At 56.4% G+C, this 23,724-nt stretch overlaps 1 protein-coding gene across 1 annotated transcript in view; it reads right to left on the bottom strand.

Moving 5' to 3' along the window:
• lig1 (ligase I, DNA, ATP-dependent) overlaps positions 1–23,724 on the bottom strand; it is a gene marked incomplete at its 5' end in the record, with an annotated part of 298,686 nt that overhangs the window by 77,328 nt on the left and 197,634 nt on the right. The window contains one exon of the mRNA XM_041182305.1: positions 5,593–5,678. Coding sequence (XP_041038239.1) covers positions 5,593–5,678 — 86 coding nt within the window. The remainder of the gene's footprint in view (positions 1–5,592; positions 5,679–23,724) is intronic.

Raw genomic sequence — 23,724 nt, 5'->3', positions numbered from 1 at the left:
CTCCCCCAGCTCCCTCCCTCCCACTCCCCACTCCCCCTCCCTCCCCTCCCTCCCTCCCCAGTCTCCCTCCCTCCCCAGTCTCCCTCCCTCCCTCCCCAGTCTCCCTCCCTCCCTCCCCAGTCTCCCTCCCTCCCTCCCCAGTCTCCCTCCCTCCCCCAGTTTCCCTCCCTCCCCACTCCCCCAGTCTCCCTCCCTCCCCACTCCCCCTCCCTCCCCACTCCCCCAGTCTCCCTCCCTCCCCACTCCCCCAGTCTCCCTCCCTCCCCACTCCCCCAGTCTCCCTCCCTCCCCACTCCCCCAGTCTCCCTCCCTCCCCACTCCCCCAGTCTCCCTCCCTCCCCACTCCCCCAGTCCTCCCTCCCTCCCCACTCCCCCAGTCTCCCTCCCTCCCCACTCCCCCAGTCTCCCTCCCTCCCCACTCCCCCAGTCTCCCTCCCTCCCCACTCCCCCAGTCTCCCCTCCCTCCCCACTCCCCCAGTCTCCCTCCCTCCCCACTCCCCCTCCCTCCCCACTCCCCCAGTCTCCCTCCCTCCCCACTCCCCCAGTCTCCCTCACTCCCCACTCCCCCAGTCTCCCTCCCTCCCCACTCCCCCTCCCTCCCCACTCCCCCACTCCCCCTCCCTCCCCACTCCCCCAGTCTCCCTCCCTCCCCACTCCCCCTCCCTCCCCACTCCCCCAGTCTCCCTCCCTCCCCACTCCCCCAGTCTCCCTCCCTCCCCACTCCCCCAGTCTCCCTCCCTCCCCACTCCCCCAGTCCTCCCTCCCTCCCCCACTCCCCCTCCCTCCCCACTCCCCCAGTCTCCCTCCCTCCCCACTCCCCCAGTCTCCCTCCCTCCCCACTCCCCCAGTCTCCCTCCCTCCCCACTCCCCCAGTCTCCCTCCCTCCCCACTCCCCCAGTCTCCCTCCCTCCCCACTCCCCCAGCCTCCCTCCCTCCCCACTCCCCCAGTCTCCCTCCCTCCCCACTCCCCCACTCCCCCTCCCTCCCCACTCCCCCACTCCCCCTCCCTCCCCACTCCCCCACTCTCCCTCACTCCCCACTCCCCCAGTCTCCCTCCCTCCCCACTCCCCCAGTCTCCCTCCCCACTACCCCACTCCCCCTCCCTCCCCACTCCCCCACTCCCCCTCCCTCCCACTCCCCCAGTCTCCCTCCCTCCCCACTCCCCCAGTCTCCCTCCCTCCCCACTCCCCCCAGTCTCCAACCCTCCCCACTCCCCCAGTCTCCCTCCCTCCCCACTCCCCCAGTCTCCCTCACTCCCCACTCCCCCAGTCTCCCTCCCTCGCCACTCCCCCAGACTCCCTCCCTCCCCACTCCCCCTCCCTCCCCACTCCCCCAGTCTCCCTCCCTCCCCACTCCCCCAGTCTCCCTCCCTCCCCACTCCCCCAGTCTCCCTCACTCCCCACTCCCCCAGTCTCCCTCCCTCGCCACTCCCCCAGTCTCCCTCCCTCGCCACTCCCCCAGTCTCCCTCCCTCGCCACTCCCCCAGTCTCCCTCCCTCGCCACTCCCCCAGTCTCCCTCCCTCGCCACTCCCCCAGTCTCCCTCCCTCCCCACTCCCCCTCCCTCCCCACTCCCCCAGTCTCCCTCCCTCCCCACTCCCCCAGTCTCCCTCCCTCCCCACTCCCCCAGTCTCCCTCCCTCCCCACTCCCCCAGTCTCCCTCACTCCCCACTCCCCCAGACTCCCTCCCTCCCCACTCCCCCTCCCTCCCCACTCCCCCAGCCTCCCTCACTCCCCACTCCCCCAGTCTCCCTCCCTCCCCACTCCCCCAGTCTCCCTCCCTCCCCACTCCCCCAGTCTCCCTCCCTCCCCACTCCCCCAGTTTCCCTCCCTCCCCACTCCCCCAGTCTCCCTCCCTGCCCACTCCCCCAGTCTCCCTCCCTCCCCACTCCCCCTCCCTCCCCACTCCCCCAGTCTCCCTCCCTCCCCACTCCCCCAGTCTCCCTCCCTCCCCACTCCCCCAGTCTCCCTCCCTCCCACTCCCCCAGTCTCCCTCCCTCCCCACTCCCCCAGTCTCCCTCCCTCCCCAGTCTCCCTCCCTCCCTCCCCTGTCTCCCTCCCTCCCCACTCCCCCAGTCTCCCTCCCTCCCCACTCCCCCAGTCTCCCTCCCTCCCCACTCCCCCAGTCTCCCTCCCTCCCCACTCCCCCAGTCTCCCTCCCTCCCCACTCCCCCAGTCTCCCTCCCTCCCCACTCCCCCAGTCTCCCTCCCTCCCCACTCCCCCAGCCTCCCTCCCTCCCCACTCCCCCAGTCTCCCTCCTCCCCACTCCCCCACTCCCCCTCCCTCCCCACTCCCCCACTCCCCCTCCTCCCCACTCCCCCACTCTCCCTCACTCCCCACTCCCCCAGTCTCCCTCCCTCCCCACTCCCCCAGTCTCCCTCCCCACTACCCCACTCCCCCTCCCTCCCCACTCCCCCACTCCCCCTCCCTCCCCACTCCCCCAGTCTCCCTCCCTCCCCACTCCCCCAGTCTCCCTCCCTCCCCACTCCCCCAGTCTCCCTCCCTCCCCACTCCCCCAGTCTCCCTCCCTCCCCACTCCCCCAGTCTCCCTCACTCCCCACTCCCCCAGTCTCCCTCCCTCGCCACTCCCCCTGACTCCCTCCCTCCCCACTCCCCCTCCTCCCCACTCCCCAGTCTCCCTCCCTCCCCACTCTCCCCCAGTCTCCCTCCCTCCCCACTCCCCCAGTCTCCCTCCCTCCCCACTCCCCCAGTCTCCCTCACTCCCCACTCCCCAGTCTCCCTCCCTCGCCACTCCCCCAGTCTCCCTCCCTCGCCACTCCCCCAGTCTCCCTCCCTCGCCACTCCCCCAGTCTCCCTCCCTCGCCACTCCCCCAGTCTCCCTCCCTCGCCACTCCCCCAGTCTCCCTCCCTCCCCACTCCCCCTCCCTCCCCACTCCCCCAGTCTCCCTCCCTCCCCACTCCCCCAGTCTCCCTCCCTCCCCACTCCCCAGTCTCCCTCCCTCCCCACTCCCCCAGTCTCCCTCACTCCCCACTCCCCCAGACTCCCTCCCTCCCCACTCCCCCTCCCTCCCCACTCCCCCAGCCTCCCTCACTCCCCACTCCCCCAGTTTCCCTCCCTCCCCACTCCCCCAGTCTCCCTCCCTCCCCACTCCCCCAGTCTCCCTCCCTCCCCACTCCCCCTCCCTCCCCACTCCCCCAGTCTCCCTCCCTCCCCACTCCCCAGTCTCCCTCCCTCCCCACTCCCCCAGTCTCCCTCCCGCCCCACTCCCCAGTCTCCCTCCCTCCCCACTCCCCCAGTCTCCCTCCCTCCCCAGTCTCCCTCCCTCCCTCCCCTGTCTCCCTCCCTCCCCACTCCCCCAGTCTCCCTCCCTCCCCACTCCCCCAGTCTCCCTCCCTCCCCACTCCCCCAGTCTCCCTCCCTCCCCACTCCCCCAGTCTCCCTCCCTCCCACTCCCCCACTCCCCCTCCCTCCCCACTCCCCCAGTCTCCCTCCCTCCCCACTCCCCCACTCCCCCTCCCTCCCCACTCCCCCAGTCTCCCTCCCTCCCCACTCCCCCTCCCTCCCCACTCCCCCTCCCTCCCCACTCCCCCAGTCTCCCTCCCTCCCCAGTCTCCCTCCCTCCCTCCCCAGTCTCCCTCCCTCCCTCCCCAGTCTCCCTCCCTCCCCCAGTTTCCCTCCCTCCCCACTCCCCCTCCCTCCCCACTCCCCCAGTCTCCCTCCCTCCCCACTCCCCCTCCCTCCCCACTCCCCCAGTCTCCCTCCCTCCCCACTCCCCCAGTCTCCCTCCCTCCCCACTCCCCCACTCCCCCTCCCTCCCCACTCCCCCAGTCTCCCTCCCTCCCCACTCCCCCTCCCTCCCCACTCCCCCTCCCTCCCCACTCCCCCAGTCTCCCTCCCTCCCCAGTCTCCCTCCCTCCCTCCCCAGTCTCCCTCCCTCCCTCCCCAGTCTCCCTCCCTCCCCCAGTTTCCCTCCCTCCCCACTCCCCCAGTCTCCCTCCCTCCCCACTCCCCCAGTCTCCCTCCCTCCCCACTCCCCCAGTCTCCCTCCCTCCCCACTCCCCCAGTCTCCCTCCCTCCCCACTCCCCCAGTCTCCCTCCCTCCCCACTCCCCCAGTCTCCCTCCCTCCCCACTCCCCCAGTCTCCCTCCCTCCCCACTCCCCCAGTCTCCCTCCCTCCCCACTCCCCCTCCCTCCCCACTCCCCCAGTCTCCCTCCCTCCCCACTCCCCCAGTCTCCCTCCCTCCCCACTCCCCCAGTCTCCCTCCCTCCCCACTCCCCCTCCCTCCCCACTCCCCCAGTCTCCCTCCCTCCCCACTCCCCCAGTCTCCCTCCCTCCCCACTCCCCCAGTCTCCCTCCCTCCCCACTCCCCTCCCTCCCCACTCCCCCTCCCTCCCCACTCCCCCAGTCTCCCTCCCTCCCCACTCCCCCAGTCTCCCTCCCTCCCCACTCCCCCTCCCTCCCCACTCCCCCTCCCTCCCCACTCCCCCAGTCTCCCTCCCTCCCCCAGTTTCCCCTCCCTCCCCACTCCCCCAGTCTCCCTCCCTCCCCACTCCCCCAGTCTCCCTCCCTCCCCACTCCCCCAGTCTCCCTCCCTCCCCACTCCCCCAGTCTCCCTCCCTCCCCACTCCCCCAGTCTCCCTCCCTCCCCACTCCCCCAGTCTCCCTCCCTCCCCACTCCCCCAGTCTCCCTCCCTCCCCACTCCCCCAGTCTCCCTCCCTCCCCACTCCCCCAGTCTCCCTCCCTCCCCACTCCCCCCTCCCTCCCCACTCCCCCAGTCTCCCTCCCTCCCCACTCCCCCAGTCTCCCTCCCTCCCCACTCCCCCAGTCTCCCTCCCTCCCCACTCCCCCTCCCTCCCCACTCCCCCAGTCTCCCTCCCTCCCCACTCCCCCAGTCTCCCTCCCTCCCCACTCCCCCAGTCTCCCTCCCTCCCCACTCCCCCTCCCTCCCCACTCCCCCTCCCTCCCCACTCCCCAGTCTCCCTCCCTCCCCACTCCCCCTCCCTCCCCACTCCCCCAGTCTGCCTCCCTCCCCACTCCCCCAGTCTGCCTCCCTCCCCACTCCCCCAGTCTCCCTCCCTCCCCACTGCCCCAGTCTCCCTCCCTCCCCACTCCCCCAGTCTCCCTCCCTCCCCACTCCCCCAGTCTGCCTCCCTCCCCACTCCCCCTCCCTCCCCACTCCCCCAGTCTCCCTCCCTCCCCACTCCCCCAGTCTCCCTCCCTCCCCACTCCCCCAGTCTCCCTCCCTCCCCACTCCCCCAGTCTCCCTCCCTCCCCACTCCCCCAGTCTCACTCCCTCCCCACTCCCCCAGTCTCCCTCCCTCCCCACTCCCCCAGTCTCCCTCCCTCCCCACTCCCCCAGTCTCACTCCCTCCCCACTCCCCCAGTCTCACTCCCTCCCCACTCCCCCAGTCTCCCTCCCTCCCCACTCCCCCAGTCTCACTCCCTCCCCACTCCCCCAGTCTCCCTCCCTCCCCACTCCCCCTCCCTCCCCACTCCCCCAGACTCCCTCCCTCCACACTGCCCCAGACTCCCTCCCTCCACACTGCCCCAGACTCCCTCCCTCCACACTGCCCCAGTCTCCCTCCCTCCACACTGCCCCAGTCTCCCTCTCCTCCCTGGGCCTGGTTACCTGCTGTCAGTTTGCAATGCTGTGGGAGGCTGTCGATTCCTTCCTTCATCAGAACCGGAATGATCACATCGTAACATGGCAACTCGCTGTAAAACAGACATCGGGATCAGTGGGTGACCACAGACTGAGGACGAGTGTATCACAGAGTGAGGGGGTAGTGAGGGGACTCAGACTGAGGACTAGTATATCTCAGTGAGTGAAGGGGTAGTGAGGAGACTCAGACTGAGGACGAGTGTATCACAGAGTGAGGGGGTAGTGAGGGGACTCAGACTGAGGACTAGTATATCACAGTGAGTGAAGGGGTAGTGAGGAGACTCAGACTGAGGACGAGTGTATCACAGAGTGAGGGGGTAGTGAGGGGACTCAGACTGAGGACTAGTATATCTCAGTGAGTGAAGGGGTAGTGAGGAGACTCAGACTGAGGACTAGTATATCTCAGTGAGTGACGGGGTAGTGAGGGGACTCAGACTGAGGACTAGTATATCTCAGTGAGTGAGGGGGTAGTGAGGGGACTCAGACTGAGGACTAGTATATTTCTGAGTGAGGGGGTAGTGAGGGGACTCAGACTGAGGACTAGTATATCTCAGTGAGTGAGGGGGTAGTGAGGGGACTCAGACTGAGGAGTAGTATATCTCAGTGAGTGACGGGGTAGTGAGGGGACTCAGACTGAAGACTAGTATATCTCAGTGAGTGAGGGGATAGTGAGGGGACTCAGACTGAGGACTAGTATATCTCAGTGAGTGAGGGGGCAGTGAGGGGACTCAGACTGAGGACTAGTATATCTCAGTGAGTGACGGGGTAGTGAGGGGACTCAGACTGAGGACTAGTATATCTCAGTGAGTGAGGGGGTAGTGAGGGGACTCAGACTGAGGACTAGTATATTTCTGAGTGAGGGGGTAGTGAGGGGACTCAGACTGAGGACTAGTATATCTCTGAGTGAGGGGGTAGTGAGGGGACTCAGACTGAGGACTAGTATATCTCAGTGAGTGAGGGGGTAGTGAGGGGACTCAGACTGAGGACTAGTATATCTCAGTGAGTGAGGGGATAGTGAGGGGACTCAGACTGAGGACTAGTATATCTCAGTGAGTGAGGGGGCAGTGAGGGGACTCAGACTGAGGACTAGTATATCTCTGAGTGAGGGGGTAGTGAGGGGACTCAGACTGAGGACTAGTATATCTCTGAGTGAGGGGGTAGTGAGGGGACTCAGACTGAGGACTAGTATATCTCTGAGTGAGGGGGTAGTGAGGGGACTCAGACTGAGGACTAGTATATCTCTGAGTGAGGGGGTAGTGAGGGGACTCAGACTGAGGACTAGTATATCTCAGTGAGTGAGGGGGCAGTGAGGGGACTCAGACTGAGGACTAGTATATCTCAGTGAGTGAGGGGGTAGTGAGGGGACTCAGACTGAGGACTAGTATATCTCAGTGACTGACGGGGTAGTGAGGGGACTCAGACTGAGGACTAGTATATCTCAGTGAGTGAGGGGGTAGTGAGGGGACTCAGACTGAGGACTAGTATATCTCTGAGTGAGGGGATAGTGAGGGGACTCAGACTGAGGACTAGTATATCTCAGTGAGTGACGGGGTAGTGAGGGGACTCAGACTGAGGACTAGTATATCTCTGAGTGAGGGGGTACTGAGGGGACTCAGACTGAGGACTAGTATATCTCAGTGAGTGGACTCAGACTGAGGACTAGTATATCTCTGAGTGAGGGGGTAGTGAGGGGACTCAGACTGAGGACTAGTATATCTTTGAGTAAGGGGGTAGTGAGGGGACTCAGACTGAGGACTAGCATATCTCAGTGAGTGACGGGGTAGTGAGGGGACTCAGACTGAGGACTAGTATATCTCAGTGAGTGACGGGGTAGTGAGGGGACTCAGACTGAGGACTAGCATATCTCAGTGAGTGAGGGGGTAGTGAGGGGACTCAGACTGAGGACTAGTATATCTCAGTGAATGAGGGGGTAGTGAGGGGACTCAGACTGAGGACTAATATATCTCAGTGAGTGAGGGGGTAGTGAGGGGACTCAGACTGAGGACTAGTATATCTCAGTGAGTGACGGGATAGTGAGGGGACTCAGACTGAGGACTAGTATATCTCAGTGAGTGAGGGGGTAGTGAGAGGACTCAGACTGAGGACTAGTATATCTCAGTGAGTGAGGGGGTAGTGAGGGGACTCAGACTGAGGACTAGTATATCTCAGTGAGTGACGGGGTAGTGAGGGGACTCAGACTGAGGACTAGTATATCTCAGTGAGTGAGGGGGTAGTGAGGGGACTCAGACTGAGGACTAGTATATCTATGAGTGAGGGGGTAGTGAGGGGACTCAGACTGAGGACTAGTATATCTCAGTGAGTGAGGGGACTCAGACTGAGGACTAGTATATCTCTGAGTGAGGGGGTAGTGAGGGGACTCAGACTGAGGACTAGTATATCTCAGTGAGTGAGGGGGTAGTGAGGGGACTCAGACTGAGGACTAGTATATCTCAGTGAGTGAGAGGGTAGTGAGGGGACTCAGACTGAGGACTAGTATATCTCAGTGAGTGAGCGGGTAGTGAGGGGACTCAGAATGAGGATTAGTATATCTCTGAGTGAGGGGGTAGTGAGGGGACTCAGACTGAGGACTAGTATATCTCAGAGAGTGAGGGGGTAGTGAGAGGACTCAGACTGAGGACTAGTATATCTCAGTGAGTGAGTGGGTAGTGAGGGGACTCAGACTGAGGACTAGTATATCTCAGTGAGTGACGGGGTAGTGAGGGGACTCAGACTGAGGACTAGTATATCTCAGTGAGTGAGAGGGTAGTGAGGGGACTCAGACTGAGGACTAGTATATCTCAGTGACTGACTGGGTAGTGAGGGGACTCAGAATGAGGACTAGTATATCTCTGAGTGAGGGGGTAGTGAGGGGACTCAGACTGAGGACTAGTATATCTCAGTGAGGGACGGGGTAGAGAGGGGACTCAGACTGAGGACTAGTATATCTCAGTGAGTGACGGGGTAGTGAGGGGACTCAGACTGAGGACTAGTATATCTCAGTGAGTGAGGGGGTAGTGAGGGGACTCAGACTGAGGACTAGTATATTTCTGAGTGAGGGGGTAGTGAGGGGACTCAGACTGAGGACTAGTATATCTCAGTGAGTGAGGGGGTAGTGAGGGGACTCAGACTGAGGAGTAGTATATCTCAGTGAGTGACGGGGTAGTGAGGGGACTCAGACTGAAGACTAGTATATCTCAGTGAGTGAGGAGGTAGTGAGGGGACTCAGACTGAGGACTAGTATATCTCTGAGTGAGGGGGTAGTGAGGGGACTCAGACTGAGGACTAGTATATCTCAGTGAGTGAGGGGGTAGTGAGGGGACTCAGACTGAGGACTAGTATATCTCAGTGAGTGAGGGGATAGTGAGGGGACTCAGACTGAGGACTAGTATATCTCAGTGAGTGAGGGGGCAGTGAGGGGACTCAGACTGAGGACTAGTATATCTCTGAGTGAGGGGGTAGTGAGGGGACTCAGACTGAGGACTAGTATATCTCTGAGTGAGGGGGTAGTGAGGGGACTCAGACTGAGGACTAGTATATCTCTGAGTGAGGGGGTAGTGAGGGGACTCAGACTGAGGACTAGTATATCTCAGTGAGTGAGGGGGTAGTGAGGGGACTCAGACTGAGGACTAGTATATCTCAGTGACTGACGGGGTAGTGAGGGGACTCAGACTGAGGACTAGTATATCTCAGTGAGTGAGGGGGTAGTGAGGGGACTCAGACTGAGGACTAGTATATCTCTGAGTGAGGGGATAGTGAGGGGACTCAGACTGAGGACTAGTATATCTCAGTGAGTGATGGGGTAGTGAGGGGACTCAGACTGAGGACTAGTATATCTCAGTGAGTGACGGGGTAGTGAGGGGACTCAGACTGAGGACTAGTATATCTCAGTGAGTGAGGGGGTAGTGAGGGGACTCAGACTGAGGACTAGTATATCTCAGTGAGTGAGGGGGTAGTGAGGGGACTCAGACTGAGGACTAGTATATCTCTGAGTGAGGGGATAGTGAGGGGACTCAGACTGAGGACTAGTATATCTTAGTGAGTGACGGGGTAGTGAGGGGACTCAGACTGAGGACTAGTATATCTCAGTGAGTGACGGGGTAGTGAGGAGACTCAGACTGAGGACTAGCATATCTCAGTGAGTGAGGGGGTAGTGAGGGGACTCAGACTGAGGACTAGCATATCTCAGTGAGTGAGGGGGTAGTGAGGGGACTCAGACTGAGGACTAGTATATCTCAGTGAATGAGGGGGTAGTGAGGGGACTCAGACTGAGGACTAATATATCTCAGTGAGTGAGGGGGTAGTGAGGGGACTCAGACTGAGGACTAGTATATCTCAGTGAGTGACGGGATAGTGAGGGGACTCAGACTGAGGACTAGTATATCTCAGTGAGTGAGGGGGTAGTGAGAGGACTCAGACTGAGGACTAGTATATCTCAGTGAGTGAGGGGGTAGTGAGGGGACTCAGACTGAGGACTAGTATATCTCAGTGAGTGACGGGGTAGTGAGGGGACTCAGACTGAGGACTAGTATATCTCAGTGAGTGAGGGGGTAGTGAGGGGACTCAGACTGAGGACTAGTATATCTATGAGTGAGGGGGTAGTGAGGGGACTCAGACTGAGGACTAGTATATCTCAGTGAGTGAGGGGGCAGTGAGGGGACTCAGACTGAGGACTAGTATATCTCAGTGAGTGAGGGGACTCAGACTGAGGACTAGTATATCTCTGAGTGAGGGGGTAGTGAGGGGACTCAGACTGAGGACTAGTATATCTCAGTGAGTGAGGGGGCAGTGAGGGGACTCAGACTGAGGACTAGTATATCTCAGTGAGTGAGCGGGTAGTGAGGGGACTCAGACTGAGGACTAGTATATCTCAGTGAGTGAGGGGGTAGTGAGGGGACTCAGACTGAGGACTAGTATATCTCAGTGAGTGAGGGGGTAGTGAGGGGACTCAGACTGAGGACTAGTATATCTCTGAGTGAGGGGGTAGTGAGGGAACTCAGACTGAGGACTAGTATATCTCAGTGAGTGAGGGGGTAGTGAGGGGACTCAGACTGAGGACTAGTATAGCTCTGAGTGAGGGGGTAGTGAGGGGACTCAGACTGAGGACTAGTATACCTCAGTGAGTGAGGGGGTAGTGAGGGGACTCAGACTGAGGACTAGTATATCTCAGTGACTGACGGGGTAGTGAGGGGACTCAGACTGAGGACTAGTATATCTCAGTGAGTGAGGGGGTAGTGAGAGGACTCAGACTGAGGACTAGTATATCTCAGTGAGTGAGGGGTTAGTGAGGGGACTCAGACTGAGGACTAGTATATCTCATTGAGTGACGGGGTAGTGAGGGGACTCAGACTGAGGACTAGTATAGCTCTGAGTGAGGGGGTAGTGAGGGGACTCAGACTGAGGACTAGTATACCTCAGTGAGTGAGGGGGTAGTGAGGGGACTCAGACTGAGGACTAGTATATCTCAGTGACTGACGGGGTAGTGAGGGGACTCAGACTGAGGACTAGTATATCTCAGTGAGTGAGGGGGTAGTGAGGGGACTCAGACTGAGGACTAGTATATCTCTGAGTGAGGGGGTAGTGAGGGGACTCAGACTGAGGACTAGTATATCTCAGTGAGTGACTGGGTAGCGAGGGGAGTGAGACTGAGGGCTAGTATATCTCTGAGTGAGGGGATAGTGAGGGGACTCAGACTGAGGACTAGTATATCTCTGAGTGAGGGGGTAGTGAGGGGACACAGAATGAGGACTAGTGTATCTCAGTGAGTGACGGGGTAGTGAGGGGACTCAGACTGAGGACTAGTATATCTCAGTGAGTGACGGGGTAGTGAGGGGACTCAGACTGAGGACTAGTATATCTCAGTGAGTGACGGGGTAGTGAGGGGACTCAGACTGAGGACTAGTATATCTCTGAGTGAGGGGGTAGTGAGGGGACTCAGACTGAGGACTAGTATATCTCAGTGAGTGAGGGGGTAGTGAGGGGACTCAGACTGAGGACTAGTATATCTCAGTGAGTGACGGGGTGGTGAGGGGACTCAGACTGAAGACTAGTATATCTCAGTGAGTGAGGGGGTAGTGAGGGGACTCAGACTGAGGACTAGTATATTTGTGAGTGAGGGGGTAGTGAGGGGACTCAGACTGAGGACTAGTATATCTCAGTGAGTGAGGGGGTAGTGAGGGGACTCAGACTGAGGACTAGTATATCTCAGTGAGTGAGGGGATAGTGAGGGGACTCAGACTGAGGACTAGTATATCTCAGTGAGTGAGGGGGTAGTGAGGGGACTCAGACTGAGGACTAGTATATCTCTGAGTGAGGGGGTAGTGAGGGGACTCAGACTGAGGACTAGTATATCTCAGTGAGTGATGGGGTAGTGAGGGGACTCAGACTGAGGACTAGTATATCTCTGAGTGACGGGGTAGTGAGGGGACTCAGACTGAGGACTAGTATATCTCAGTGAGTGAGGGGGTAGTGAGGGCACTCAGACTGAGGACTAGTATATCTCAGTGAGTGAGGGGGTAGTGAGGGGACTCAGACTGAGGACTAGTATATCTCTGAGTGAGGGGGTAGTGAGGGGACTCAGACTGAGGACTAGTATATCTCAGTGAGTGACGGGGTAGTGAGGGGACTCAGACTGAGGACTAGTGTATCTCTGAGTGAGGGGGTAGTGAGGGGACTCAGACTGAGGACTAGTATATCTCAGTGAGTGGACTCAGACTGAGGACTAGTATATCTCTGAGTGAGGGGGTAGTGAGGGGACTCAGACTGAGGACTAGTATATGTCAGTGAGTGAGGGGGTAGTGAGGGGACTCAGACTGAGGACTAGTATATCTCAGTGAGTGACGGGGTAGTGAGGAGACTCAGACTGAGGACTAGTATATCTCAGAGTGAGGGGGTAGTGAGGGGACTCAGACTGAGGACTAGTATATCTCAGTGAGTGACAGGGTAGTGAGGGGACTCAGACTGAGGACTAGTATATCTCAGTGAGTGACGGGGTAGTGAGGGGACTCAGACTGAGGACTAGTATATCTCTGAGTGAGGGGATAGTGAGGGGACTCAGACTGAGGACTAGTATATCTCAGTGAGTGACGGGGTAGTGAGGGGACTCAGACTGAGGACTAGTATATCTCAGTGAGTGACAGGGTAGTGAGGGGACTCAGACTGAGGACTAGCATATCTCACTGAGTGAGGGGGTAGTGAGGGGACTCAGACTGAGGATTAGTATATCTCAGTGAATGAGGGGGTAGTGAGGGGACTCAGACTGAGGACTAGTATATCTCAGTGAGTGAGGGGACTCAGACTGAGGACTAGTATATCTCAGTGAGTGACGGGGTAGTGAGGGGACTCAGACTGAGGACTAGTATACCTCAGTGAGTGAGGGGGTAGTGAGGGGACTCAGACTGAGGACTAGTATATCTCAGTGACTGACGGGGTAGTGAGGGGACTCAGACTGAGGACTAGTATATCTCAGTGAGTGAGGGGGTAGTGAGGGGACTCAGACTGAGGACTAGTATATCTCTGAGTGAGGGGGTAGTGAGGGGACACAGAATGAGGACTAGTGTATCTCAGTGAGTGACGGGGTAGTGAGGGGACTCAGACTGAGGACTAGTATATCTCAGTGAGTGACGGGGTAGTGAGGGGACTCAGACTGAGGACTAGTATATCTCAGTGAGTGACGGGGTAGTGAGGGGACTCAGACTGAGGACTAGTATATCTCTGAGTGAGGGGGTAGTGAGGGGACTCAGACTGAGGACTAGTATATCTCAGTGAGTGAGGGGGTAGTGAGGGGACTCAGACTGAGGACTAGTATATCTCAGTGAGTGACGGGGTGGTGAGGGGACTCAGACTGAAGACTAGTATATCTCAGTGAGTGAGGGGGTAGTGAGGGGACTCAGACTGAGGACTAGTATATTTGTGAGTGAGGGGGTAGTGAGGGGACTCAGACTGAGGACTAGTATATCTCAGTGAGTGAGGGGGTAGTGAGGGGACTCAGACTGAGGACTAGTATATCTCAGTGAGTGAGGGGATAGTGAGGGGACTCAGACTGAGGACTAGTATATCTCAGTGAGTGAGGGGGTAGTGAGGGGACTCAGACTGAGGACTAGTATATCTCTGAGTGAGGGGGTAGTGAGGGGACTCAGACTGAGGACTAGTATATCTCAGTGAGTGATGGGGTAGTGAGGGGACTCAGACTGAGGACTAGTATATCTCTGAGTGACGGGGTAGTGAGGGGACTCAGACTGAGGACTAGTATATCTCAGTGAGTGAGGGGGTAGTGAGGGCACTCAGACTGAGGACTAGTATATCTCAGTGAGTGAGGGGGTAGTGAGGGGACTCAGACTGAGGACTAGTATATCTCTGAGTGAGGGGGTAGTGAGGGGACTCAGACTGAGGACTAGTATATCTCAGTGAGTGATGGGGTAGTGAGGGGACTCAGACTGAGGACTAGTATATCTCTGAGTGAGGGGGTAGTGAGGGGACTCAGACTGAGGACTAGTATATCTCAGTGAGTGGACTCAGACTGAGGACTAGTATATCTCTGAGTGAGGGGGTAGTGAGGGGACTCAGACTGAGGACTAGTATATGTCAGTGAGTGAGGGGGTAGTGAGGGGACTCAGACTGAGGACTAGTATATCTCAGTGAGTGACGGGGTAGTGAGGGGACTCAGACTGAGGACTAGTATATCTCAGTGAGTGACGGGGTAGTGAGGGGACTCAGACTGAGGACTAGTATATCTCTGAGTGAGGGGATAGTGAGGGGACTCAGACTGAGGACTAGTATATCTCAGTGAGTGACGGGGTAGTGAGGGGACTCAGACTGAGGACTAGTATATCTCAGTGAGTGACAGGGTAGTGAGGGGACTCAGACTGAGGACTAGCATATCTCACTGAGTGAGGGGGTAGTGAGGGGACTCAGACTGAGGATTAGTATATCTCAGTGAATGAGGGGGTAGTGAGGGGACTCAGACTGAGGACTAGTATATCTCAGTGAGTGAAGGGACTCAGACTGAGGACTAGTATATCTCAGTGAGTGACGGGGTAGTGAGGGGACTCAGACTGAGGACTAGTGTATCTCAGTGAGTGAGGGGGTAGTGAGGGGACTCAGACTGAGGACTAGTATATCTCAGTGAGTGAGGGGGCAGTGAGGGGACTCAGACTGAGGACTAGTATATCTCAGTGAGTGACGGGGTAGTGAGGGGACTCAGACTGAGGACTAGTATATCTCACTGAGTGAGGGGGCAGTGAGGGGACTCAGACTGAGGACTAGTATATCTCAGTGAGTGAGGGGGTAGTGAGGGGACTCAGACTGAGGACTAGTATATCTCTGAGTGAGGGGGTAGTGAGGGGACTCAGACTGAGGACTAGTATATCTCAGTGAGTGAGGGGGTAGTGAGGGGACTCAGACTGAGGACTAGTATATCTCAGTGAGTGAGGGGGTAGTGAGGGGACTCAGACTGAGGACTAGTATATCTCAGGGAGTGACGGGGTAGTGAGGGGACTCAGACTGAGGACTAGTATATCTCAGTGAGTGAGGGGGTAGTGAGGGGACTCAGACTGAGGACTAGTATATCTCTGAGTGAGGGGGTAGTGAGGGGACTCAGGCTGAGGACTAGTATATGTCAGTGAGTGAGGGGGTAATGAGGGGACTCAGACTGAGGACTAGTGTATCTCAGTGAGTGAGGGGACTCAGACTGAGGACTAGTATATCTCAGTGAGTGAGGGGGTAGTGAGGGGACTCAGACTGAGGACTAGTATATCTCAGTGAGTGAGGGGGTAGTGAGAGGACTCAGACTGAGGACTAGTATATCTCAGTGAGTGAGGGGGTAGTGAGGGGACTCAGACTGAGGACTAGTAAATCTCAGTGAGTGAGGGGGTAGTCAGGGGACTCAGACTGAGGACTAGTATATCTCAGTGTGAGGGGGTAGTGAGGGGACACAGACTGAGGACTAGTATATCTCAGTGAGAGAGGGGGTAGTGAGGGGACTCAGAATGAGGACTAGTATAGCTCAGTGAGTCAGGGGGTAGTGAGGGGACTCAGACTGAGGACTAGTATATCTCAGTGAGTGAGGGGATAGTGAGGGGACTCAGACTGAGGACTAGTATATCTCAGTGAGTGAGGGGGTAGTGAGGGGACTCAGACTGAGGACTAGTATATCTCAGTGAGTGAGGGGACTCAGACTGAGGACTAGTATATCTCAGTGAGTGAGGGGACTCAGACTGAGGACTAGTATATCTCACTGAGTGAGGGGATAGTGAGAGGACTCAGACTGAGGACTAGTATATCTCAGTGAGTGAGGGGGTAGTGAGGGGACTCAGACTGAGGACTAGTATATCTCGGAGTGACGGGGTAGTGAGGGGACTCAGACTGAGGACTAGTATATCTCAGTGAGTGAGGGGGTAGTGAGGGGACTCAGACTGAGGACTAGTATATCTATGAGTGAGGGGGTAGTGAGGGGACTCAGACTGAGGACTAGTATATCTCAGTGAGTGAGGGGGCAGTGAGGGGACTCAGACTGAGGACTAGTATATCTCAGTGAGTGAGGGGACTCAGACTGAGGACTAGTATATCTCAGTGAGTGACGGGGTAGTGAGGGGACTCAGACTGAGGACTAGTGTATCTCAGTGAGTGAGGGGGTAGTGAGGGGACTCAGACTGAGGACTAGTATATCTCAGTGAGTGAGGGGGCAGTGAGGGGACTCAGACTGAGGACTAGTATATCTCAGTGAGTGAGCGGGTAGTGAGGGGACTCAGACTGAGGACTAGTATATCTCAGTGAGTGAGGGGGTAGTGAGGGGACTCAGACTGAGGACTAGTATATCTCTGAGTGAGGGGGTAGTGAGGGAACTCAGACTGAGGACTAGTATATCTCAGTGAGTGAGGGGGTAGTGAGGGGACTCAGACTGAGGACTAGTATATCTCAGAGAGTGAGGGGGTAGTGAGGGGACTCAGACTGAGGACTAGTATATCTCAGAGAGTGAGGGGGTAGTGAGAGGACTCAGACTGAGGACTAGTATATCTCAGTGAGTGAGGGGTTAGTGAGGGGACTCAGACTGAGGACTAGTATATCTCATTGAGTGACGGGGTAGTGAGGGGACTCAGACTGAGGACTAGTATATCTCAGTGAGTGAGGGGTTAGCGAGGGGACTCAGACTGAGGACTAGTATATCTCTGTGAGTGACGGGGTAGTGAGGGGACTCAGACTGAGGACTAGTATATCTCAGTGAGTGAGGGGGTAGTGAGGGGACTCAGACTGAGGACTAGTATATCTCTGAGTGAGGGGGTAGTGAGGGGACTCAGACTGAGGACTAGTATACCTCAGTGAGTGAGGGGGTAGTGAGCGGACTCAGACTGAGGACTAGTATATCTCAGTGACTGACGGGGTAGTGAGGGGACTCAGACTGAGGACTAGTATATCTCAGTGAGTGAGGGGGTAGTGAGGGGACTCAGACTGAGGACTAGTATATCTCTGAGTGAGGGGGTAGTGAGGGGACTCAGACTGAGGACTAGTATATCTCAGTGAGTGACTGGGTAGCGAGGGGACGTAGACTGAGGGCTAGTATATCTCTGAGTGAGGGGATAGTGAGGGGACTCAGACTGAGGACTAGTATATCTCTGAGTGAGGGGGGTAGTGAGGGGACACAGAATGTGGACTAGTGTATCTCAGTGAGTGACGGGGTAGTGAGGGGACTCAGACTGAGGACTAGTATATCTCAGTGAGTGACGGGGTAGTGAGGGGACTCAGACTGAGGACTAGTATATCTCAGTGAGTGACGGGGTAGTGAGGGGACTCAGACTGAGGACTAGTATATCTCTGAGTGAGGGGGTAGTGAGGGGACTCAGACTGAGGACGCGTATATCTCAGTGAGTGAGGGGGTAGTGAGGGGACTCAGACTGAGGACTAGTATATCTCAGTGAGTGAGGGGGTAGTGAGGGGACTCAGACTGAGGACTAGTATATCTCTGAGTGAGGGGGTAGTGAGGGGACTCAGACTGAGGACTAGTATACCTCAGTGAGTGAGGGGGTAGTGAGGGGACTCAGACTGAGGACTAGTATATCTCAGTGACTGACGGGGTAGTGAGGGGACTCAGACTGAGGACTAGTATATCTCAGTGAGTGAGGGGATAGTGAGGGGACTCAGACTGAGGACTAGTATATCTCAGTGAGTGACTGGGTAGCGAGGGGACGTAGACGGAGGGCTAGTATATCTCTGAGTGAGGGGATAGTGAGGGGACTCAGACTGAGGACTAGTATATCTCTGAGTGAGGGGATAGTGAGGGGACTCAGACTGAGGACTAGTATATCTCTGAGTGAGGGGGTAGTGAGGGGACACAGAATGAGGACTAGTGTATCTCAGTGAGTGACGGGGTAGTGAGGGGACTCAGACTGAGGACTAGTATATCTCAGTGAGTGACGGGGTAGTGAGGGGACTCAGACTGAGGACTAGTATATCTCAGTGAGTGACGGGGTAGTGAGGGGACTCAGACTGAGGACTAGTATATCTCAGTGAGTGACGGGGTAGTGAGGGGACTCAGACTGAGGACTAGTATATCTCTGAGTGAGGGGGTAGTGAGGGGACTCAGACTGAGGACGCGTATATCTCAGTGAGTGAGGGGGTAGTGAGGGGACTCAGACTGAGGACTAGTATATCTCAGTGAGTGAGGGGGTAGTGAGGGGACTCAGACTGAGGACTAGTATATCTCTGAGTGAGGGGGGTAGTGAGGGGACTCAGACTGAGGACTAGTATACCTCAGTGAGTGAGGGGGTAGTGAGGGGACTCAGACTGAGGACTAGTATATCTCAGTGACTGACGGGGTAGTGAGGGGACTCAGACTGAGGTCTAGTATATCTCAGTGAGTGAGGGGATAGTGAGGGGACTCAGACTGAGGACTAGTATATCTCTGAGTGAGGGGGTAGTGAGGGGACTCAGACTGAGGACTAGTATATCTCAGTGAGTGACTGGGTAGCGAGGGGACGTAGACGGAGGGCTAGTATATCTCTGAGTGAGGGGATAGTGAGGGGACTCAGACTGAGGACTAGTATATCTCTGAGTGAGGGGGTAGTGAGGGGACACAGAATGAGGACTAGTGTATCTCAGTGAGTGACGGGGTAGTGAGGGGACTCAGACTGAGGACTAGTATATCTCAGTGAGTGACGGGGTAGTGAGGGGACTCAGACTGAGGACTAGTATATCTCAGTGAGTGACGGGGTAGTGAGGGGACTCAGACTGAGGACTAGTATATCTCTGAGTAAGGGGGTAGTGAGGGGACTCAGACTGAGGACGCGTATATCTCAGTGAGTGAGGGGGTAGTGAGGGGACTCAGACTGAGGACTAGTATATCTCAGTGAGTGACGGGGTGGTGAGGGGACTCAGACTGAAGACTAGTATATCTCAGTGAGTGAGGGGGTAATGAGGGGACTCAGACTGAGGACTAGTATATCTCTGAGTGAGGGGGTAGTGAGGGGACTCAGACTGAGGACTAGTATATCTCAGTGAGTGAGGGGGTAGTGAGGGGACTCAGACTGAGGACTAGTATATCTCAGTGAGTGAGGGGATAGTGAGGGGACTCAGACTGAGGACTAGTATATCTCAGTGAGTGAGGGGGTAGTGAGGGGACTCAGACTGAGGACTAGTATATCTCAGTGAGTAATGGGGTAGTGAGGGGACTCAGACTGAGGACTAGTAAATCTCTGAGTGAGGGGGTAGTGTGGGGACTCAGACTGAGGACTAGTATATCTCTGAGTGACGGGGTAGTGAGGGGACTCAGACTGAGGACTAGTATATCTCAGTGAGTGAGGGGGTAGTGAGGGCACTCAGACTGAGGACTAGTATATCTCAGTGAGTGAGGGGGTAGTGAGGGGACTCAGACTGAGGACTAGTATATCTCTGAGTGAGGGGACTCAGACTGAGGACTAGTATATCTCAGTGAGTGACGGGGTAGTGAGGGGACTCAGACTGAGGACTAGTATATCTCAGTGAGTGGACTCAGACTGAGGACTAGTATATCTCTGAGTGAGGGGGTAGTGAGGGGACTCAGACTGAGGCCTAGTATATCTCAGTGAGTGAGGGGGTAGTGAGGGGACTCAGACTGAGGACTAGTATATCTCAGTGAGTGACGGGGTAGTGAGGAGACTCAGACTGAGGACTAGTATATCTCAGTGAGTGAGGGGGTAGTGAGGGGACTCAGACTGAGGACTAGTATATCTCAGTGAGTGACGGGGTAGTGAGGGGACTCAGACTGAGGACTAGTATATCTCAGTGAGTGACGGGGTAGTGAGGGGACTCAGACTGAGGACTAGTATATCTCAGTGAGTGACGGGGTAGTGAGGGGACTCAGACTGAGGACTAGTATATCTCTGAGTGAGGGGATAGTGAGGGGACTCAGACTGAGGACTAGTATATCTCAGTGAGTGACGGGGGTAGTGAGGGGACTCAGACTGAGGACTAGTATATCTCAGTGAGTGACGGGGTAGTGAGGCGACTCAGACTGAGGACTAGAATATCTCAGTGAGTGAGGGGGTAGTGAGGGGACTCAGACTGAGGATTAGTATATCTCAGTGACTGACGGGGGTAGTGAGGGGACTCAGACTGAGGACTAGTATATCTCAGTGAGTGAGGGGGTAGTGAGGGGACTCAGACTGAGGACTAGTATATCTCAGTGAGTGAGGGGGTAGTGAGGGGACTCAGACTGAGGACTAGTATATCTCAGTGAGTGAGGGGGTAGTGAGGGGACTCAGACTGAGGACTAGTATATCTCAGTGAGTGACGGGATAGTGAGGGGACTCAGACTGAGGACTAGTATATCTCAGTGAGTGAGGGGGTAGTGAGGGGACTCAGACTGAGGACGAGTATATCTCAGTGAGTGAGGGGGTAGTGAGGGGTCTCAGACTGAGGACTAGTATATCTCAGGGAGTGACGGGGTAGTGAGGGGACTCAGACTGAGGACTAGTATATCTCAGTGAGTGAGGGGGTAGTGAGGGGACTCAGACTGAGGACTAGTATATCTCTGAGTGAGGGGGTAGTGAGGGGACTCAGACTGAGGACTAGTATATGTCAGTGAGTGAGGGGGTAATGAGGGGACTCAGACTGAGGACTAGTATATCTCAGTGAGTGAGGGGGTAGTGAGGGGACTCAGACTGAGGACTAGTATATCTCTGAGTGAGGGGGTAGTGAGGGAACTCAGACTGAGGACTAGTATATCTCAGTGAGTGAGGGGGTAGTGAGGGGACTCAGACATGAGGACTAGTATATCTCAGAGTGAGGGGGTAGTGAGGGGACTCAGACTGAGGACTAGTATATCTCAGAGAGTGAGGGGGTAGTGAGAGGACTCAGACTGAGGACTAGTATATCTCAGTGAGTGAGGGGGTAGTGAGGGGACTCAGACTGAGGACTAGTATATCTCTGAGTGAGGGGGTAGTGAGGGGACTCAGACTGAGGACTAGTATATATCAGTGAGTGAGGGGGTAATGAGGGGACTCAGACTGAGGACTAGTATATCTCAGTGAGTGAGGGGGTAGTGAGGGGACTCAGACTGAGGACTAGTATATCTCTGAGTGAGGGGGTAGTGAGGGAACTCAGACTGAGGACTAGTATATCTCAGTGAGTGAGGGGGTAGTGAGGGGACTCAGACTGAGGACTGGTATATCTCAGAGAGTGAGGGGGTAGTGAGGGGACTCAGACTGAGGACTAGTATATCTCAGAGAGTGAGGGGGTAGTGAGAGGACTCAGACTGAGGACTAGTATATCTCAGTGAGTGAGGGGTTAGTGAGGGGACTCAGACTGAGGACTAGTATATCTCATTGAGTGACGGGGTAGTGAGGGGACTCAGACTGAGGACTAGTATATCTCAGTGAGTGAGGGGGTAGTGAGGGGACTCAGACTGAGGACTAGTATATCTCTGTGAGTGACGGGGTAGTGAGGGGACTCAGACTGAGGACTAGTATACCTCAGTGAGTGAGGGGGTAGTGAGGGGACTCAGACTGAGGACTAGTATATCTCTGAGTGAGGGGGTAGTGAGGGGACTCAGACTGAGGACTAGTATACCTCAGTGAGTGAGGGGGTAGTGAGGGGACTCAGACTGAGGACTAGTATATCTCAGTGACTGACGGGGTAGTGAGGGGACTCAGACTGAGGACTAGTATATCTCAGTGAGTGAGGGGGTAGTGAGGGGACTCAGACTGAGGACTAGTATATCTCTGAGTGAGGGGGTAGTGAGGGGACTCAGACTGAGGACTAGTATATCTCAGTGAGTGACTGGGTAGCGAGGGGACGTAGACTGAGGGCTAGTATATCTCTGAGTGAGGGGATAGTGAGGGGACTCAGACTGAGGACTAGTATATCTCTGAGTGAGGGGGTAGTGAGGGGACACAGAATGAGGACTAGTGTATCTCAGTGAGTGACGGGGTAGTGAGGGGACTCAGACTGAGGACTAGTATATCTCAGTGAGTGACGGGGTAGTGAGGGGACTCAGACTGAGGACTAGTATATCTCAGTGAGTGACGGGGTAGTGAGGGGACTCAGACTGAGGACTAGTATATCTCTGAGTGAGGGGGTAGTGAGGGGACTCAGACTGAGGACTAGTATATCTCAGTGAGTGAGGGGGTAGTGAGGGGACTCAGACTGAGGACTAGTATATCTCAGTGAGTGAGGGGATAGTGAGGGGACTCAGACTGAGGACTAGTATATCTCAGTGAGTGAGGGGGTAGTGAGGGGACTCAGACTGAGGACTAGTATATCTCTGAGTGAGGGGGTAGTGAGGGGACTCAGACTGAGGACTAGTATATCTCAGTGAGTGATGGGGTAGTGAGGGGACTCAGACTGAGGACTAGTATATCTCTGAGTGAGGGGGTAGTGTGGGGACTCAGACTGAGGACTAGTATATCTCTGAGTGACGGGGTAGTGAGGGGACTCAGACTGAGGACTAGTATATCTCAGTGAGTGAGGGGGTAGTGAGGGCACTCAGACTGAGGACTAGTATATCTCAGTGAGTGAGGGGGTAGTGAGGGGACTCAGACTGAGGACTAGTATATCTCTGAGTGAGGGGACTCAGACTGAGGACTAGTATATCTCAGTGAGTGACGGGGTAGTGAGGGGACTCAGACTGAGGACTAGTATATCTCTGAGTGAGGGGGTAGTGTGGGGACTCAGACTGAGGACTAGTATATCTCAGTGAGTGGACTCAGACTGAGGACTAGTATATCTCTGAGTGAGGGGGTAGTGAGGGGACTCAGACTGAGGACTAGTATATCTCAGTGAGTGAGGGGGTAGTGAGGGCACTCAGACTGAGGACTAGTATATCTCAGTGAGTGAGGGGGTAGTGAGGGGACTCAGACTGAGGACTAGTATATCTCTGAGTGAGGGGACTCAGACTGAGGACTAGTATATCTCAGTGAGTGACGGGGTAGTGAGGGGACTCAGACTGAGGACTAGTATATCTCTGAGTGAGGGGGTAGTGTGGGGACTCAGACTGAGGACTAGTATATCTCAGTGAGTGGACTCAGACTGAGGACTAGTATATCTCTGAGTGAGGGGGGTAGTGAGGGGACTCAGACTGAGGACTAGTATATCTCAGTGAGTGACGGGGTAGTGAGGGGACTCAGACTGAGGACTAGTATATCTCAGTGAGTGACGGGGTAGTGAGGAGACTCAGACTGAGGACTAGTATATCTCAGTGAGTGAGGGGGTAGTGAGGGGACTCAGACTGAGGACTAGTATATATCAGTGAGTGACGGGGTAGTGAGGGGACTCAGACTGAGGACTAGTATATCTCAGTGAGTGACGGGGTAGTGAGGGGACTCAGACTGAGGACTAGTATATCTCAGTGAGTGACGGGGTAGTGAGGGGACTCAGACTGAGGACTAGTATATCTCTGAGTGAGGGGATAGTGAGGGGACTCAGACTGAGGACTAGTATATCTCAGTGAGTGACGGGGTAGTGAGGGAACTCAGACTGAGGACTAGTATATCTCAGTGAGTGACGGGGTAGTGAGGGGACTCAGACTGAGGACTAGCATATCTCAGTGAGTGAGGGGGTAGTGAGGGGACTCAGACTGAGGATTAGTATATCTCAGTGACTGACGGGGTAGTGAGGGGACTCAGACTGAGGACT

The sequence above is a fragment of the Carcharodon carcharias genome, assembly GCF_017639515.1.
Source record: "Carcharodon carcharias isolate sCarCar2 chromosome 39 unlocalized genomic scaffold, sCarCar2.pri SUPER_39_unloc_11, whole genome shotgun sequence".
Lineage (NCBI taxonomy): Eukaryota > Metazoa > Chordata > Chondrichthyes > Lamniformes > Lamnidae > Carcharodon > Carcharodon carcharias.
This window is presented reverse-complemented; position numbering and strand designations above follow the sequence as displayed.